The sequence below is a fragment of the Lytechinus variegatus genome, chromosome 7 (assembly GCF_018143015.1).
Source record: "Lytechinus variegatus isolate NC3 chromosome 7, Lvar_3.0, whole genome shotgun sequence".
Lineage (NCBI taxonomy): Eukaryota > Metazoa > Echinodermata > Echinoidea > Temnopleuroida > Toxopneustidae > Lytechinus > Lytechinus variegatus.
Window position 1 is genome coordinate 44,404,438 of NC_054746.1, and position 19,877 is coordinate 44,424,314.

A 19,877-nucleotide genomic window follows, 5' to 3' on the forward strand; every position below is an offset into this window, starting at 1 on the left:
ATTAAGCATAAGAATGGCATAAACATTAAAAACATATAAACCAAACATTACTTACAATTCGGCATTGAGAAGAGAGGAACCTGCCTGCACTGGGTCGAGTGGCACACGCCCTTTTCCTTGGTTAGGAAAACACCCCAAATCAGAGACCTCCAAAAGCAAAAGTCAGAGTGAGCTGGCTTGGCTTTTCTTGCCAACACATCAAACAGAAACGTGTCACACAAAGAGTCTGTAATCCTACTGCTAAACTGTAGTCTACTTATTATGACAACAGAGCCTGCTGAAATACCAGGCAACCTATCATGCCTACAGTTTAGTTCCTATGGGTAACATGCCTATGGAAATGCCAGGTGAGGCAATTACTATGACTACAGAATACTAAGGTATACAGTTTACATCTGTACTTTGACTTTAACAAAAGAGTTATCCAGTTTTGAATAAGATCCTACAATGATAAAAATGAATAAAGTTTTTAGGCAGCTTATCAACACTGGTATACAAATGGGGAGGGGAGGGGTCATGGATCTCCCCTCCCCTCCATTGTTTATGGCCAAGAAAATGAAAGGAAAATGGCTGCAATTTGATCTTATTTTCTGAATAAGATACAAACTAAAATCCACTGATGAAATGTTCGATGAAGGTCATTTACTAATATCATTCCACAGAATTATTAGCACTTTTTTTTCTATATATCTACAACTCTCTATTACATGTACATGTATGTTGTTTATCTACATTTGCTTAACCTGCAGAATTTCCACTGAGTTACAATATATTGTGCACATTATCATCCATTACCCACTGCAGTGTATATTTCTGTATGACAAATATGGATGCAATGAACCATGCATTCCTGCTCAACTATAATTTTTTTTTATCACAGTTTGTCATTAAGAGATTCATTTATAAAGTGTAGTGAACCTTATCAATTGTATTCATTCATATCTTTTATGGATTGGCATATTCTGCGTTTCATTAACTGTTTTCAAGCATGAATTACAGTCGCTCTCTTAGTAGTAATCATACACCATTAGACCTACTGGACACCCGCTTTGCCTTCACCCTGAACTACCGTGGTGACTGTATCAAATGACCTTTTAAGGACAGTTCTCCTTCCGATTTGGTTATAGGACGATTAGAGGACATCCATAGGGATTTTTTCCAACTTAAGAGCTTGCAGGTAAGCGTCTTGATATGTGTGTTGTTATGGTGACTAAAAACTTTTCTGATTTTCTTTTCTGATTTTTATCAAGGAACGAACCTGTCAAGTACATAGTTTTGATGAAGTGATTATTAAAAAAATAATAAAAAAAGATCCATCGTACGCAAAATACAATGAACATGCTATTTTATTTCCCATAGTTATAAACAAAGATAACGAGTTTATCATTGATTGATATTTACGTTCATCATATAAAACACATTTTTAAAGGAAATGAACTTGGCCTTACAGGAAGAGAGTTTGAAAGTTTGCTGGTTCCAGAAACAAAAGGGATTTTTCTTTGCACTAACTTTCATAAGAAAGAGAGAACCAATAAATGAATAAGTTACTTGATTAAGGTTATTTTCTGGTGAATTTTATAGCGAAATGATTGACCTTAATGTCGCTTAAACAGAAATGATATTTTCGTTGCAGTTCAAAATGACGTCTAATCAGGCACGTATAATGATCTGGAGTCCACCGAGATCATTATCGACTGCGTTTGCCCGTTCGATGTCGTCCCGATGTGATACTAAGGTTTTCTGGGAGCCCTATCTAAACTGTTGTACCTTCGGTCCTAACAGGACACTTCACTGGGCAGAAGATATACCTGGTAAATCTCTCCCTCTTTTTCCGCTTTTTTGAAGAACAGGCTACAGGGGAATATTTTATCCGACAAGTTATTTGTTATCCAATAGTTGCTATAGTATAACTTCTCGGTAAATCAAAATCAATCAAAGTTTTCGACTCGTCTGATCAAAAGGGAAAATTAAAAAGGTTAAGTCCTGCCCAGATTACAATTCAAAGGTAATTAATTGTATTGTTATAGATGATGATGTCGCTGGCTTTTATAGCTTAGATTCATTCGGTCAATAATTGAACTTAAGTTTATAACGGCCTTTCTTTATAAAACCTTGTACATTAAAGTAAGCATCCGTTCACTGGATGTCGTGATCTATAATAATTCATTTTTTCCTATTTCAGGTGTCATGAATGAGAAATACACCTTCAGTTATGTAAATGAGCTCATGGGAGAACCTCATCCTAATTCACCAGTTCTCTTCGCCAAGTGTATGATTGAGGCAATCATCGATAACTTTGACGTGGTGCGATCTGATTACCAGCATACCTTTCTCATCCGACATCCTCTCAAGATGTACAGATCCTATGAGAAACTCAGTCAAGGTGTGCTTCCAATCGACTTCAAGGTTGCCTTCAAGAACATCTACCAGGAACTGAACAAGTTTTATGACCACGTGATCAACGTTTTCGGCCAATCAGCGCCTCCGATCATAGATGCAGATGATCTTCAAGAGAATCCTGAAGGGATTATTTCAAAGTACTGCGAGATGGTTGGAATCCCGTATACATCAAACATGTTAAAATGGGAGAGTATTAAGGACCCTGCAGTTCTGAATTGGGAGTTTATAGATGTAGGAGTTATTTCCCAAAACAGCTATAGTACTGGTCTTACTCTCTCAGGAGCTTTCACAAGTACGGGGTTTGGGAATGGAGTGAAAAAGACAGAAACTGAATATTCATCGGATGTAAAAAAGTGCGCTGATTATGCCATGCCTGCGTATGAAAGACTGCATAGATTACGCATCAAAGTATAACATAATCAGTAATCAATCAACTATCTACAAAAGTATTGGTTTTTTGCCAGGGGCGGCGATCCTGTGGGGCGGGGGGGGACACAGTTCACCCACCTTTTAAGCACTGAAAGAGTGCCCGCTCCCGAACGTGTACTGTGCCCCTTTCGCCTGAGGAGGACTCGTTTTATGTATTACCAAGTGCCCTTCTCGTACAAGTGGCAATTTTTAACAAAAAAGTGCCCCTCAGGAACGTGTTCTTTGCCATTTTCAGTCCTGAGAAGGGCCCATTTTATGCCGTTAGCAAGTGTGTCTTTGCCTTCTTACAGGTGCTCTTTCTCGTATCAGTACCCCCTTTAACCCAAGAAAAGTGCTCCTCACCAACTTCTTCTGTGCTCCTTTCGCCTGAGAAGGACCTGTTTAATGTATTAACGAGTGCCCCTTTGAAACAAGAAAACACCGTTTTCATTTTTATGTTACTACTTTTTAAGAAAAAAAAGAATAATCCTACCTGCCTCTCCAGAGTCATGTTAGTGGGGTGGATAAGCAGTGGCGTAAAGACGGGGGCTCCCCCCCAAAAAAAAAAAAAAAAAAAAAAAAAACTTACAGATTTTACGTGATTCTACATATCTGTCCCCCTCAAAATGTTTGACTCATTACACCACTGTAAAACAGTCATTTTTTCTTTGTGTTAACATAATGCCCTTTTCGAAAGAAAAGGTGTCCTTTTCCCCTGTGCCCCCGCACTTTCAACTTCGCTCCGCCGCCCCTGGGTTTTGCTTGAAAGTTTATTTAATATTTTCTACATATTATCTCTGATGTTTGTTGTCTAGACCTGTTTAATCCTCATCATAATAATTAATTCCTTTTCCATTTACCCTCTGGTAGTTAATCAAATAGAACACAGATGATATATCATCCTTTCGTCTAATAGTTTATTGGAGAAAAATATAAGAATTTTGCCAACCTAACAACACAATGAGTTTACCTATACCATCAATCCAAATTTCCAATATTTGAAGTGCTAACAACTAGTATACAATCTTGAATAAATAATAACTTTCACATATAGTTTGTCTGATTTAATCTACCTTATATCTATCTCTCTTATTATTCTTTTCTTTTTCAAAGAGGTTTTTTTCTTGTTAAAGTTCCATTTTAAGTTTGCGTGGTTTTAATTCTGCAATTAAGATTAATGTAAATATTTTTACCAGATTAAGATGGGTTTAGAGTGAAATTTGAAGAAGATTTGTTTTGATGGAAGATTTGTAAACTCATTATGTAAAGAAAATATTTTTAAAGTTAATAATTTAACTCCATTACCCCGCCTTTGTGGACACTCGATAGGCATCTATAGAACCGTAGATCACAATGTAATCATGTCTATGTATTTTGTATATATCATGGTGACACTGCTTTTATAAATTAGATTACTTTGATCAATCCTTATCACTGGAATCCTCTAAAGGTTTTATTTCATTTGGCCTTCTAATCCTTGTAAACATTTGTTTTGGTTATCAATATGGCGTCATTTCAGTCTTCCTATCATGGGAAACTACAAATCATGACACAATTCAGTCAGAAAAGTTTTAGCTTGTTATTTTTATTTTGTCAATTTTACGATACAATTATCCTAACTAAAACTTTGGTGTTGAGTGTAAAGGCGCAGAGGCTATTTTGTGTGTGGGGGGGTGGAGGTGTGTGTGTAAGTGTGAGAGGATCTCTAAGTGAAAAAAAAATTGCTGTTTTATCTAACACGTGATCTCATAACTGGGTGATCAATTTCAACATGCCATTGATCAAGGGGTCACCTTTTTTCAAGTAGTAATGGACGAGAAGAAAGAAGACAAAAATAAGGAAGAATAATGAAAGAAGGGTCTCAAAAATATTGAGCCGCTTTAGATTTTTAAAAATACGTCACCTTTATGTCGTCTTGCTTCCGACTAAAAGTGAGAAAAAGAGCGAAAGAAAGACAGAGAGAGAGAAGGAGAAAGAGAGAGAACAAAACGCGAAGAGGTGATACGAGAGAGAATTTAAATTTGTGACCTTTCCCATGTCAGTTTGTATTATTATCTAATATTTGCATAATTTCGGTCAGTAAATATCTGCTACTAACGACCGATTCGATGTTTGATAAAATTGTATTCACGCCGGTAGCCAGGTCGGATATATATTGCTTTTACCGTGTAGCTCAGTAGTAAAGATACTGCGTAAGTACACTTTTTTATTTTGTAAGTTTCGTTTCAAAAATACCAATATCAATCGATTGTTGTACTGCTGTATCTACCCCCCCCATATAGACAAAGAGGTAATGAAAATATGTGTTCTCTTTTCATATTGAAGCATTTAGTTATTTTGTGATACTCTCATATTTTCACGCTGAATACTCTTTATCATCTTTGCATGGCCCTGGGTGGAATCGGAGGTGTTGGGTGTGCTTCCCATTGGGGTGTGCTGCTTGTGTTATTTTCCATAGGCAGCACCTCCTGGAAATCTGGCAGATATGGAAAATAGTAGAAATTGAACCCAAATCACTTTCTCATGAGTAGTGAAAACTTTCTCCTTTTTTGGCTTTTCAAAATTTTTGTGACCAAAATGACCTAAATTTTATATTGAAAATCTTTTTTTTTTCTTCCTTTTTTAATTTCTCGAATTTCTTGTGACCAAAATGACGTTTGCTTTTTCACTTTGTATTGAAAACCCTTGCTGCTTGTCATATTTAAACCAGCACCCCTTGTCAACAACAAAAAATGTTCCCAGGGTCGTGATCTTTGAAGACTACACCAGTGATGAATCATACGCTATGATATCGATGTGAAAATGTTCGATAAAATTTGAGCATGGAACATATTGTTAAAGTAATATGGAACGATGTGATCATATTTCTTTGTGTACAAAACATAAATTACTGACCTATTGCTTATCCCAGCTAAATTCTCAGCTCGAAAATGGGAAATAAGTCGAAGGTCTCTTGTACATAACTATCAGGTAGTGAGGTGTTTTTCATATAACCCTATAATCCCACAATATTTTCTTGTAATATGCATCATTAGAAACACCATGAACAAAGTTCAAATTCTATTTGCATTTAATGGCCATAATAGTGGAACTAAACCAGATATTGTTAGAATAGATTATGGTTCTGTATACTGCTCGACTTCAGTAAAAATCGGATGAAAAATACTTTGTTCAAGTAAAAGCATCCTGACTCAATGATACCAACCGCGCAAGTAGCCCTAAATTAAAATTGAATTACGTGTGTGTGTGGGAGGGGGTCGGCGGGTGTGTGTATATGTGTATTCATAAACGTGTTTCAAAGGTATATAATAATTAATGTCAAGATCCGAAAGACGTGATACAGGGCTCGACTCACGAACATCTGAATCAATTTGCGATCACACCTAAAGCGATAAAAAGAGTGTGGAAAGAGCACAAAGACTGTAGAGTGTTGGGGGACAATATACATAACAATGTAAAATAAAGCAGAAAATTACTTCATAAAATTGAAATTGTTTTGTCTAATAGATGATCGACGACCTACCAATGAATCTGACTGTTCTGACGAGCACTGTTTCCAAATAGGCCTTGTATTTTTTAAGCGAGAGACTTAAGAACTTGAAAATAAATTTTATTCAATAACCTCTAACAAGGAACACTTTTTATTCCAAAACTTTCAAAATTTTAGCCAAAATGTCATCCGACCAAGCCCGAATAATGATCTGGAGTACACCGAGATCATTATCGACTGCGTTCACCCGTTCGATGTCAGCCCGAGGTGATACCAAGATCTTCTGGGAGCCTTACCTAAACTGTTATAGTTATGGTCGTGATAGAACATTGCATTGGGCAGATGATATACCAGGTATACCTGTTTCCGTAACTGACTCTTGTCTTGATTTATGAACAAACACCACTTTTGCGGAGTTTTGACCTTCATGTTGATCTCATATCATGAATCATCTTAATGGAAATCGTAAAATGGATTGGGGTTTCGCTCTGGTTGACCTTTGGATTAAAATATCAATATTGACTAAAATAGTAATATATAGCAAGAAAGAAGAATTTTCGGACATTTTACACCGGCTTAAGAAAATTGCTTTTCGCGGACAAACGGTACATTAAAAGTAGGTATACTGTATGCAACATGCCAGGGGTGGCAATCTCTCCCAAAAGGTAGGGGGGACAAGGTTCTGGCAAATTTGACAAGCAAAAAAAGAAAAGGGTCATCTCGTCCGAAAACGCACGTTTTATTCACATTTTGAGTGATATATTACTCAGCATCACCAAAGACCCAAAATACAAAATAGTAGGGGGGATATTTGATATTGTGTCCCCCCTACTATTTTTAGTAGGGACAGGGGGGACACGCCCCCCCCCCCTGTCCCCTTGGGATTTCCGCCTATGCAACATGCCATGTTCATACCACTCCGTTAGGTTTTGATTTGGTAGACTTTGATAAGAAATCATTAATGTAAATATTATACTCTGCAAACTCATAATTGGTAAATATTTCCTCTTTTCAGGAGTGATTAATGACAAGTACACGTTTAACTACGTGAATGATATGATGGGAAAATTTCAATCAGACTCAAAAGTTCTCTTCGCCAAATGCATGATCGAGGGGATCACCGGTAATTTTGACGTCGTTGCACCTGGTTACAAACACACTTTCCTCATCCGACATCCACTCAAGATGTACAGATCCTTTGAGAAACTCTCCGAAGATCTAGTTCCGATCGACTACAAGACCACATTCAAGAACATCTATCAAGAACTGGAGAAGTTTTACGACCACGTGATCAATGAGCTTGGCCAATCAGCGCCTCCGATCATTGACGCTGACGATCTTCTCGCGCAACCTAAAACGGTGCTTTCAAAGTATTGCGAGTTGATTGGCATTCCATTCACACCTAAGATGTTAAAATGGGATTGTGTAGAAAATTTCTCCGTTCTTGATTGGGAATGCACGGATGTTGGAGCGATCACAAGACCAGAACATACTGAGGGTCTTACAATGTCAAAGGCTTTACAGAGTACAGGTTTTGGAGATGGCTCAAAGAAGAAAACAAATTATTCCAGCGAAGATTATTCTGATGACGTGAAAGAGTGTGCAGAGCATGCTTTGCCTGTATACGAGAGATTATATGACCTCCGAATCAAAATTTGATGCACTCTAACAATGCACTCTAACTTCCACACGGTCTAGTTATACTCCAACAAAGATATAAGTTTATGATGAAAGATTGACTTGACCTTTTTCGGGTGATCAGAATTAGTACCCTGACTTACTTAAGTTGGCTATTTGATATTATTTTCATTCCGTTAATACCTTCAAATACTACCATTATCGTTTACTATATGAATGCTAAGCAGTGCCCCTTCCTCAATGATTGTAACTGATTCTGCCATAATGATTTTTTTCCAATATGTAGATCGTGTAATTCCATTCCTGCTGATCTATGAATAATATATTCTATCAATATTCATCTTTGTTAAGACTTGTCTTAGCTTTTTCTCTCGTATGCTGTTTGTATTAACACTGTTGCATCGCTTGTACATGTTTGGGTTATTCAATTATATTCACCGTATTATTGGACAAAATATTATATCATGATTATGTGTTTTAATGTTATGTGAATAAATGATATGAATATAAGTTATTCTTATCATTCAGGACTAAGATAATAAACATTATACCCTGATATTATCATGTTAAGTTATGTTCGAATGAATTAAAAAGATGATCTGGCGAATGAAAAAAAAAAGTTATGACATGATTAATTTGGATATTTGAAGGGACTGGATACTGTTAGCACTAACTCTGTCAAAAGAGATCCTATAAGAACCATAAATAAATGCGACCTTTCTCCTTCTGTGATCAAATATTATCTGATATTATATTGACATAAAGCTGGGTTGGTAAACAGCATCTAGAACCGATACATATTTTTGTTACACTCTACATGTGCTAGTAGCCTTAGTGAGTATACTGCTATATCTTCGTCTTAAAGTAAGTGCTGTTTCGATTATTTTTCCTATACTAACTTATTGTTAAAGATGGCTTCAAAGGTGCTATAAAATATGAGAAACAAATAATGAAAAAGCTTTGGCTTTCAGTTTGAAACACTAGTATATTTCATCGTACTGTACCATACTTCTTCCGTCGTTGAATAACGTGCTTGTGTTTGTGCTTTCAACATTTTCTTACCTCCTAATATAAATAGATTTATGCTTTCACATAATAGGTTAGTGTTAGTGGAAAGGTAATTCACAACAACGTTCGTTTGTTGCTTTGAAAATGACATGCATGAACAACTGTTTTCAGAAAAAGATAATATATAGATCTCTCATTACAATGTGTGTTCAATTCGCACTCCAGTAAAAATGGCGAATTTATTCCTTTTTATGGCAAGTATACAACTTGTTAGAACTCCTCAAAAAGGTCACAATTGCCTTATAAAATGACCAGCCAAAATTACAAAATTACAAATCTCCCTATTAAGCAAAAGGGCAGTTATCACTCTGGATAAGCGCCTATAACTCTAACCAGGGGCGGATCCAGGATTTTCCAAAGGGGGGGGCAAATTTTCCCGAGGAAAAATTTGACAAGCAAAAAAAATAAAAATAAGGTTTCACTTTCAAATGGGGGGGGTACTCTTCTGTTTTAACGGTGTTTTACATTAAAATTTTAATTGTGCCCCCCCCCTCCGGATCCGCCACGCCAGTGCCTCTAACAATAATCAGTTAACGAATGCGTATAAGAAAAATTGGGAACAAAATTGGTAAAGCTTGGTAATGATATCATGTGAAATGTCTGGATGTATAAAAATCAATACAATTTCTTTATAATTCCAATTTGATGAATAGCATTCCCAATACCAATCCCAATATCACTTTTTAAAACATCCCTATAGCATATTATTAGATATGGGGAAATATATCTAAGACTCCGCAAAGTCGAATTTTCAGTTTAACAAATTAATGTGGTATTCGAAATATGAGACAATACTGATAAGAAATCCATCAGTGAAACGAAAATCGTATAACAGCTGTAATTAAACTACATTTACAAAGGAACTGATACTTTTGAAAAATTATATTCTAGCTAAAATGTCATCCAACCAGGCCCGCATTATGATATGGAGTCCACCGAGATCATTATCGACTGCGTTCACCCGTTCGATGTCGTCCCGAGGTGATACCAAGATCTTCTGGGAGCCTTACCTAAATTGCTATAGTTATGGCCCTGACCGCACAGACCATTGGGCAGATGATTTTCCGGGTAGGAATAGAACATTGATTTTACTCTAATCATCTCCACTCACTAAAATCATCTCTGGTCACTTCAATTTGCATCTTGCTCTTCAATGGGCAACTCCATTACAGGCTGTCAAAAGAACAAGAAATCAGAGACACAAAAGTTAATGAAGTACCCACACACATAGGGGGTCGGACAAACATATTTTCATGAAATTGTCCTGGCTAATGATAAATAAATGATATCAAACTTCCTTGGTATTGAGACTGCATGAATCATGACGATATTAAGCCTTGAGTGTATTCTTGTAAGCTGAAATGTGTCCTATGTGTAGTATATATTTGAGGTGTCTCAAATTAAGAAACTATCAAATAAAATCCTGAGACTGTTCGAAACCGGGAGACAAATGTTTAATAGAATTCATCGCCCCATCAATACTCTTTCCCACCGACCACCTAAAGGAAAAGAACGCATGTGTCTACTTACAAGAGAGCACCCGGTGATATTGTTACGATAAAAGGGATACTTCAGAATGCTCCCAGGATATTCGCTCTCTACAGGTTCAAAATGTAGCAAGCAATCATTTAACTCATTTAACATTTCCAGAAATATAGCTACACATTAATTTGGGAACTTTTGCCTCATTAAAATACATTTAAACTGACTTCAAGGAAAATCTAATCATGGCGATACCACAATGTCCGTTTTTCTACGTATTGATTAGATGGAAACGAGATTATTGGAAATCCAGTTTAAAAGATTGGATTGTTCCTGAAGATTTTAACCAATCCAATGGGAACAATTATAACATATGATAATCTTGATACAAATATTTTTTACTTTTCAGATCTTCTGAATGACAAGTACACTATCGATTACGTTAATTCACTAATGAAAGAACCTCATCCGAATTCGAGAGTCCTTTTTGCCAAGTGTATGATTGAGGCAATCCAAGGAAATTTTGACGTAGTACTACCTCATTACAGGCATACCTTTCTCATTCGACATCCTCTCAAGATGTTCCGGTCATATGAGAAGCTGACAAAAGGTGTAATCCCCATAGACTTCAGGGTCACATTCAAGAACATCTATCAGGAACTGGAGAAGTTCTACGATCACGTGATTAATGAACTTGGCCAATCAGCGCCTCCGATCATAGACGCGGACGATCTTTTAGCGCAACCCGAAGCGGTGCTTTCAAATTATTGCGAGCTGGTTGGTATTCCTTACACACCTAAGATGTTAAAATGGGAAAGCGTAAAAAATCCTTCTGTTCTTAACTGGGAATGCATAGATGTTGGAGCTATAACACAAACAAAATACTCTCAGGGTCTGTCACTATCAAAGGCTTTACAGAGTACAGGTTTCGGAGATGGCTCAAAGAAGAAGACAAACGATTCAAATCAAGATTATTCTGATGACGTGAAAGAGTGTGCAGAGCATGCATTGCCTGCATACGAGAGATTATATGACCTCCGAATTACAATTTAAAAGACGACATAATAGTTTAGTTATATTCCATGAAAACTATCATAAATTAACTTGACTTTTTTGTGTGGACGATAAGAATTACTTTGGATCAGTAAGATTAGGGTGACTTACGTTTTTCAATCTTTTTGCTGTAACGAAAATTCTTTCCAAAGCTTTTTATAAAGATGTTTTTATGATGTCGCTTTGCGAAATATTGGAATAACTTTTGCAATTTTTATATTGTGTAACATTTTATCATAAGTTTTTATAATATATGATTTTATCATATTTTATCATATCATTTACTGTATGCAACGCTCTCTTATTTAACTTACTGCATTGCTTCATATCACGGTAAACATTGTCTAAATTTCAAAAGAAGACTTTACGTATATGTGCACAAGTAGTAAATACTATGTTCACTCTGCTCCCTTTTTCCCGGTTAAGAACTTAAACTCAATTAATAAGCAAATTCATTCACATTAAACTAGACTTCGTAACTTATTTCATTTATGCAAAGTAAAATCCTGTCTGTCAAAACAACCTATAAGAAATACCCTACAAATTATTTTGAATAAAATACCATTAATGATACGTTTCATAAAATCAAAACCAACTTTTACAAAAAGATAAAATTTTAATTTGTACCCAAAAAAGCATCAATGATAATTGACCCACCTTTCGTTACTTGTTATTTTTTTTATTTGTTTGTTTGTGTTTCTTTTGTTCTCTGCATTTTGTGATTTATAATCTATGTTCTAAAATATCAGTATTAAACATATATTTATTTGTGATAACTTTTATTTTACAAAGCCACTCAGGGTTTTCCAAAGGTCCTCCTATTTCATTATTAATCCAATACAATTTAAACAATGTTTATGTATAACTGCTGACATTTTAGTCATTGAATGCTGTACAATTCTACATTGTTTGTAATAGATGTATGAATATATATTTTTTATGAGAATGGAATAAATGATCAATCAATCAATCATTCCTCTGAAGGTAATTTCATAACTTTACAGTGGTATTCACAAATGTATAACGAAAATACCTACCACCTTAATCGAAGAAGCTGATTCTATTGCCTGGGATACTTAGAATATAATAAAAGCATCTTATATTGAGGAAAAAACAAATTCTTTATTTTTAGTATTCGTTTGGTCGTCAATGAATACTTAGAAACTATAAATGTGTTTATTTTTTTAATGGTAGTAAGCTTGTATATTCACTCTAAATCTGGGGAAATTCATACAAAGGGAAACTAGCAGAGGACGGCATCAGTTTATCTCACTACGAGATCTGAATGGAAAGACGCCATCTCGAGACCAAATGCTACCTTTTAATAAAACCCGCTCATTCTTCTACAAAAACCCTCTTTTTAATGAAAATGATGATAACAAACGTAATATGATCACCAATATTTAGTTGAACAGTCAATTAGTGCTATGTAACCAATCCATTTTGATAGTGTTTTGATCGCTCTAAAATAACTTTGCAATATCTCCCCCTCTCTCCCTTCTGAGTTCTTTCTCTCCCCCTCCTCTCTCTCTTTCTCTTTCATACACACACTCACCCACCACACACCCCCTCTCTTTCACACACAGACACACACGCGCGCGCTCACTTGTTCTCTCTATGCATTTTCCCCTATCCCCCTTGTTATTGTTACTCCTCTGTCTTTTTGTTTCTTATATCCTTTTGTTTTTATATTTGTTCATCTCTATTACTGCATCACTGGATTTTTAATGTGTTACACGGTGATCTCAACATGATAACTTGCTCGTTGGGTGTTTTATTCCTTAAACATTACCATCCAAATGTTAAGTTGTAATTGATTAGATGTTCATTCTACGTGGAACAATTAAAATATGATGAGTATCCGCTTGAAATCAGACTAAATACTTCAGCCATATTACTGCTCGAAAGCCTTATCATATGATTCGAAATGTTAAAAAGAGAATATTAATGTCGTCTTGTTTTACTTGTGTTATCATTATGATGCCTCATATTAACATCTACATCATAATTTATGGTGTTATGATGATTTAATGAAACTTTTCGTATGGAAAATACATGAGATATTGCTTCGCGCTCACATTTATAATTTTGGGTATTTTGATATACCTTTTCATATTTGTAAAATTAAAGTTAAGTGCTTTAATTTCAGTCTTTAGTACTATCCTCTTCTAGCAGCCGATGTGGAAAAATGTAAATGATATTTTTATTCAGCCAACACTAGGCAGCCTCGAACCATATCACGCATATAGCAACAAGTTATAATTGATCATTATGTTAAGTATTTTAGTGTAATCATGATAATGTATGTTTCATCACAAGGTCCCAAGTCATCCATGAATTTCTCTTGCTGTATTCTCGTCTGGATTCTCGTCTTTCTGGAGGTCATCCAGAGAAGGAAACGTCCATGGATTCTTTTTTGCGTTCATAATTCACCTTGGGTGATTATTAACTGTCATCCCAATGAGGAATAAGGCAGTAGAACTCCATGTATGATTCATAGTCTCATCATCCCTTCACACTAACTCATCTCCGTCCCATGTAGTAATGTTTTCTATATATCTAATGCAACTTTCATAATATCCCAAAGCCTCAGGAGAAATCAGCATGGTTTTGGTGTTTGCTAGCACATTATATACGACTGAAAGCCCTCAGATTGTCACATTCCAACACCTCTTCTGATTTATTGATCAGATGAAAGTCACCAACCATTACTCTCACTTCATCTATTTATTTCATCTCATCGGCCCGCACCACGAAGTGGTACAGGATTTTCTCACCATTAAGGACCCATTGGCACTCCTACAATACGGAAAGTGCTGTGGCGCTTCAACCGCAAGCCGACAGTTTCCAATACGACTCAGTGTAACAGAAAGGCTCGCAGGATTGGAACAACCAATCAAGGTTGCATGCAGTCACAATTAACCGACCATTTTTTGTTCTTTCCAACTGACAATTTCGAGACCCAGACACACCACCAAAATGCATGGTAGTGCGATATGACGTGCCATCACAGCTAATATCATCTGTTGATATAGTTTGCTTCACTATATTTCGGTCAACTGTACTTTTTAAAATTTGTATAGGATTCATGAGCCTGAATGCACTTGCCGCTAAATCATCATGGGTTTATTGCCCATGACGCATTTCTACCCATTTTAACATTATATACGGCTCTTATGTGACGCAAAATCCTCTCGGAAAACTTGTTTTAAGATTTGAGATGATCAATGAAATTATTGACATTCATATTTTGACAAACTCTAGTATTATTAGATCGTAGTGCTGTAGTAGAACGTTGGCTTTAAAAAAAATGTGAAATGCCATTTAACAAGGCAAGTTGAATTATAGATGCAAATCTATGTTGCTTTGCAAAGCCCCCTTAAAATTCGACGAGTCAACCCAGAAGACCAATTCTGGGAGGAGTATAGGATCGAGCATGATATGTATATTTAACTACTGGCATATATTGCCACTATGCAGCCCCCCCCAAAAAAAAATAAAAAATAAGTTAGAAAAAGCAGGCAGAACCCTTATTTAGCAATCGATAGGAGAAAAAGGGATGAATGAAAAATATATATTTTCTAGTTTGTATAAAAGTTTGCAATGCTCTAAAGTCACCATGACTTGAGCAGTAAGAATGGAGTAAGATGGGGGTCGGATGTAAGGTTCATTACTAGATATTAATTCTGACCTATGATCCTTGATGATCAATACAGCACAAGGGAAACTTGTATTAAGTTGTACACAGGGAGTGGACGAACACTTGCGGAATAGTTATAGCTGTGGGTTGGTGGAGCTTTGCCATTTTATCATTGTGAGCTTAAATTTAGGTTTTATCACTGTCTTTCATAAATCTATCTTTAACTTTGAAAACATTTTTAAGAAAGGAACACCATTCAATTGATTTTGTTTCTTTTTTATCTCTTCCCATTATACATGTATAGCAAATTGTAGAATGTTGGAAATCGGATCAACAACTTTGTGATAGAATGGCACTGAGTCTGAAAACTATCATCATGTTACAATGTATTAATATCTATAAAATCGGTTGAGGTAACATTTATTAGTCATTTCTTAAATGAAAAGGATTAACCATTGACTGATAGTGAATAAGATTAATTTTGTACATTGGCAATACACGTGCATCGGTTCACACACAGAATGGCGGCATGCCTAATACCTTTGATCAACCATGTCACGTGTTTGTTTCCAAGATACTGAAAGTACTAATAGAAAAGATATGAGCATAGTGCAAAGGGGATGATCCATTAACGTTTCAAATTTGCCATGAATAAAATAGAATCTCTCTCTACCAGACGGGTAATATTTCTCACGTTCTCCGTGTTTACGCTGTGTTACAACGTCTCACAATCACCATGACAACAAAAGAAGGAGGGAAAGCAAAGTTAAGTGCAATATTGATAAGAGCATGGAATCGCATGAATGATTAACGGAGCTCATCATCATTATACTGCCTCCTGCAAACACCCAATGGTTGTGGCGTGTTTGTAGGACACCATAGTCTTTAGAACCAATCTATTTTCCAATCAAATTACCTACACATTCCCCCGTCATCCGCCTTATTTCTATCTGAACAAAGGCATAACAGTCATGCAAGACAAAGAAGTGGTGAGTCTACTGATGAATACAGACCATTAATGATTTAATCGAACTTCCAAAGCACCCATTTAGCTGAATAAATCATGAGGATTGAGTCGACGATGAACTCTACGAGACCTGGTTTCAATGCATGTATAGTTTTATTAAAGTAATCTCTCTGATTTTGCTTTATAAGACAATCATTGTACCAATCACCATCGGTAAAGATCACAGGAACAAACATATTAAAATGTAATCAACAAACACGATCTTGAATGAAGTCAAGTATTTATTCAGTGGAGTGTTGTACTTTTGGTCTATTGAGAATGATTATATGAATCAAGAGTTTAATAGAGATTTTTGTTGTTGCTATAATTTGGAACGGTGGACTTTATCAAGATGAAAATAATGTTAATCATGAATAATAATAAAACATTGATGTTACTTTCTTATTATTTTCATTGATTATCATTAATAAAATTAATGTTATTATTATTACTAGTAGCATAATAGTAGTGTGGTAGCTATCGTAGTATATTATCAAGCCCTTGCAAGCAATTGATAGAGGAACATTATTGTGTCAAGAAATCTGCTCTCGTTGACAAAGCAGTCGGCGATAAAATCGGCATTTGCATTCTCGTGAATTAAACTAGCCCAAGTTTGAAAATGGTTTACAAAAACCTGTTTTAAAATTTACTTGTACTATCCTTAGGATAGTTGTCTCATCATCATCATCATCATCATAATAACGAAGAGAATAAATAATTATTGTCACGGACAAAAGCAGGTCTTCGTGCACTATACTAACGCAACCAAGTACATACATTATACTTATTTTCATTTAAAAAATCTAAATAGTAAATAACGTCATTAAAATAGAATACAAAGCAAAACTCTGAATAAATCAGTATTTTTGTTTAGGATATATTAATTTGTTTTCATTGAGAGGAAAGTGGTTTACTTCAATCTGGTCAATCTTATTCACCAATCCCTTAGAGTGTAAATACCCATTGCTTTAGTTGAAGGACAGTGCGTAAGGGACCCCGGAGAAAAATAGACTCGATAACAAAATTTTGATTGATTCTTATGCATAACCCGACCCTTGAGGAAAAGCTTTCACGCTCTTCCTAGATGTTATCAAGCATTTGTTGCAACTGTTTACAGGTCAAGGAATGATACCATCCGAGGAGTGTATAGTTAAACCCTGAGGTTTTCAGGAAAATTGTGCTATCATTAATCATTTTGCAGGAACATGATGTATTTTACATTATACTTTTGGAGGGAATGTAGTTCCTGCAATTGGCCTACTAGTCTGGAATCATTTTTGAAAAAAAAAACATTTTAAATGTGTGAGAACATCTAGCCTTCACACCGTCGCCTTTCATGCCTACCGTTATAGCAATCTTTATACTTTGACTGTGGAATCCATTATTACTCTGAGGAAAAGAGAGACGGCGATATACCTGATTATTATTACCTTTATTCTGTGAAAAAGATGTGTGACACAAGCTTTTTAGCATATCTGTATGGTAATTTTTATAAAATAACTCACAGAATCGCCTTTTCATTTCCATGAAATGTTAGTCCCCTCAGCAAAACCAGCCCTTTATAATCTTACTTTTGTTGTATAAACTGGCTTTAGTATCGTAGTGACAGCTATAATACCCTGTCAAACATGTGCACTCAGTATACATGAATGAAATACAATCATGATATAAGAACTGGGTATGGAGACGTTTCTCCCCGTTCATCACCCGAAGGCATACCCGTTTCATTTTGAATGCACCCCCAACGAAGGTCGATAAGATAGATAATGCATAGTCTCCACTTTCAGTCAGGTTTTCAAAGTGCAGTAAGCACAGTCTCCAAGGTATACAAATATTCTGAAGATTAGCGCTCATATTTTGCACGCTTTTATGATATTGATATATCTTGTATCACTATGAAACCAATTACTCTTCTGATTGTATGTTAGTGGTCACGAATGTCTAAGTAATGATGTATAATTTGCTATAAAGTCTTACGAAAAAGGCTACAATTAATGCGCAAAATAGATGTGCGCATACGATGAGCAGGAAACGGGCAGCGAGTGAGGCTAACGCAAGAACTGTCAAAATGTGTTTGCCGCCAAATTGGGTTCCGAACTAAGGAAGGGCAGACGATGCGCACTCAAAACAGAGAGAGTGCTCACGGGACGCAGGCCGGGTGATGTGATCTCTAAAAACTGCTTTTCGAATACGCTACCCCCAAACACATGGCTCTCCTAGGATCCGTTTTCGATTGACACTGGTTTTTGAGGATATAAGAAACCCCTGCTCTAGGCCTTGAGTGCAACTCTATGCCATAATGACACGAAAGAATGGTAGCTCAAGAGATAATCTATCATAAGCTGAAGAAACAAAATAGGAATGGTCTGAATTGAAATCAAAGGCCAAGATGAGGCCGTCATTGATGTTGGCTTTGTGCAATAATTGTGGACTACGGAATTAAAACGAGATTAAGGGAACAAGATGACTGAGGATACGAGTCCAACGCCACTCGAGGTAAGATACCCAACTATTTGATTATCACCACGAACAATAACGCATGTTTTGAATCATTGAATAAAAATACTATAAGTTATGGCTCTATAGGATATTCAATCATTTTCACTTGTTTTTATCTGAGCATAATGTACGTGTCTTTATAATTATTTAAATCGGTTTCCGAAGTTGAGCATCGCTGTCAATTATAACAGAATGTATCTGACGATTCATACCAACTTAAAAAAATATTTTTAAGATTATCGATACCTGTTTTTCTTCTTTTAGCATGTCTTAGGTCTTCAAGACTGAAGCATATAGATGATAATAAACGATTTTGCAAGATGTATTTTATAGCATCAATTACACTTTCCACTTAAAGAATATCACTGATGATTATATTTCTTCAGATATTCCTTTACCATTGATTCATATATGTATTTCGAATCACCATCCTGATCTGGGATAATCTCGATTACATGAATCATATCCCAACTTTATAAGTAATTTGTTATAAATATCATCATTAACGATGGGTATAAAAAAATGATATAATAAAGTAGAAATAAAATCATATGATAAAATTCTCTCAATGGCTATTCTATCATTTTCACTGGTATGGATTTGACAGCCTGCAGAAGAAAAAAAATCACTTGATTTATGATTAATATTTTGAGTTGCATTTAAATGCAATCTACAGTAGATATGAACCTGTTGCTAGATCCCATCAACGCTGATTTTTATGCTGAACAATAATACATTTCACTTTATTCATAGAAATGTGATTTTTTTTGTTTTAGAGACTTCTAATGTCAAAATTTTCATCACATTTTGTTGTTCCTTGAAGAATTGTGCCGTTTACCAGTATTCAACCCTACTGAATATTATTGTTCAATTTAGTATAAAATATTGTTAAAATTGTGCCATTCAGTCCTTAAAAATCTCATATTGTTTTACAAGGAACAAAGTGAAATAAATGGGTTCATTCGAAATTTATGATATTTTTTCGCTTGATATTAAGATTTTAACTACTGAATTTATTGCTCCATTGTTATTGAACTGAATAGGCGGTCAAGGCTTTATTTCAGTAGTTCAATATTACAATTTCGAAATTTTGCCAAGCTCCTTTATCCTTTTGATGTTGTATTGATTTCTGACAAATAAAACACTTTCGAAAAGTAAAAAATGTCACGATCTGCAATAAAAAATGCTATTTC

The 19,877-nt window shown here is 35.5% G+C and overlaps 4 protein-coding genes across 4 annotated transcripts in view; all 4 read left to right on the forward strand.

Annotated features, from left to right (window-relative positions):
- The first annotated feature begins 972 nt into the window (after nt 1–972).
- On the forward strand, nt 973–3,726 carry LOC121419417 (branched-chain-amino-acid aminotransferase-like protein 2). Its single transcript, XM_041613875.1, has 3 exons — nt 973–1,177; nt 1,634–1,811; nt 2,183–3,726. The coding sequence occupies exons 2-3, from the start codon at nt 1,640–1,642 to the stop codon at nt 2,812–2,814; spliced, it is 804 nt and encodes a 267-aa protein (XP_041469809.1). The 5' UTR covers nt 973–1,177; nt 1,634–1,639; the 3' UTR covers nt 2,815–3,726.
- A 1,185-nt stretch (nt 3,727–4,911) lies between these two features.
- LOC121418035 (branched-chain-amino-acid aminotransferase-like protein 2) lies at nt 4,912–9,052 on the forward strand. The gene is made up of 3 exons (XM_041611737.1): nt 4,912–5,000; nt 6,476–6,652; nt 7,314–9,052. Exons 2-3 carry the CDS (start codon nt 6,481–6,483, stop codon nt 7,955–7,957), a joined length of 816 nt encoding a protein of 271 aa, XP_041467671.1. The 5' UTR covers nt 4,912–5,000; nt 6,476–6,480; the 3' UTR covers nt 7,958–9,052.
- A 735-nt stretch (nt 9,053–9,787) lies between these two features.
- LOC121418036 (branched-chain-amino-acid aminotransferase-like protein 2) lies at nt 9,788–11,566 on the forward strand. Its single transcript, XM_041611738.1, has 2 exons — nt 9,788–10,072; nt 10,896–11,566. The coding sequence occupies exons 1-2, from the start codon at nt 9,901–9,903 to the stop codon at nt 11,537–11,539; spliced, it is 816 nt and encodes a 271-aa protein (XP_041467672.1). The 5' UTR covers nt 9,788–9,900; the 3' UTR covers nt 11,540–11,566.
- A 6,555-nt stretch (nt 11,567–18,121) lies between these two features.
- The window catches only part of LOC121419418 (transmembrane protein 151B-like), a 30,826-nt gene continuing 29,070 nt past the window's right edge, over nt 18,122–19,877 (forward strand). The window contains exon 1 of the mRNA XM_041613876.1: nt 18,122–18,681. Coding sequence (XP_041469810.1) covers nt 18,649–18,681 — 33 coding nt within the window. The 5' untranslated portion in view covers nt 18,122–18,648. The remainder of the gene's footprint in view (nt 18,682–19,877) is intronic.

Coding starts and splice junctions, on each gene's coding strand:
- LOC121419417 (XM_041613875.1), top strand. CDS start 1,640: ATGACGTCTAATCAGGCACGTATAATGATCTGGAGTCCACCGAGATCA. Junction 1,812..2,182: donor CTGGGCAGAAGATATACCTG/GTAAATCTCTCC, acceptor TTCCTATTTCAG/GTGTCATGAATGAGAAATAC.
- LOC121418035 (XM_041611737.1), top strand. CDS start 6,481: ATGTCATCCGACCAAGCCCGAATAATGATCTGGAGTACACCGAGATCA. Junction 6,653..7,313: donor TTGGGCAGATGATATACCAG/GTATACCTGTTT, acceptor TCCTCTTTTCAG/GAGTGATTAATGACAAGTAC.
- LOC121418036 (XM_041611738.1), top strand. CDS start 9,901: ATGTCATCCAACCAGGCCCGCATTATGATATGGAGTCCACCGAGATCA. Junction 10,073..10,895: donor TTGGGCAGATGATTTTCCGG/GTAGGAATAGAA, acceptor TTTACTTTTCAG/ATCTTCTGAATGACAAGTAC.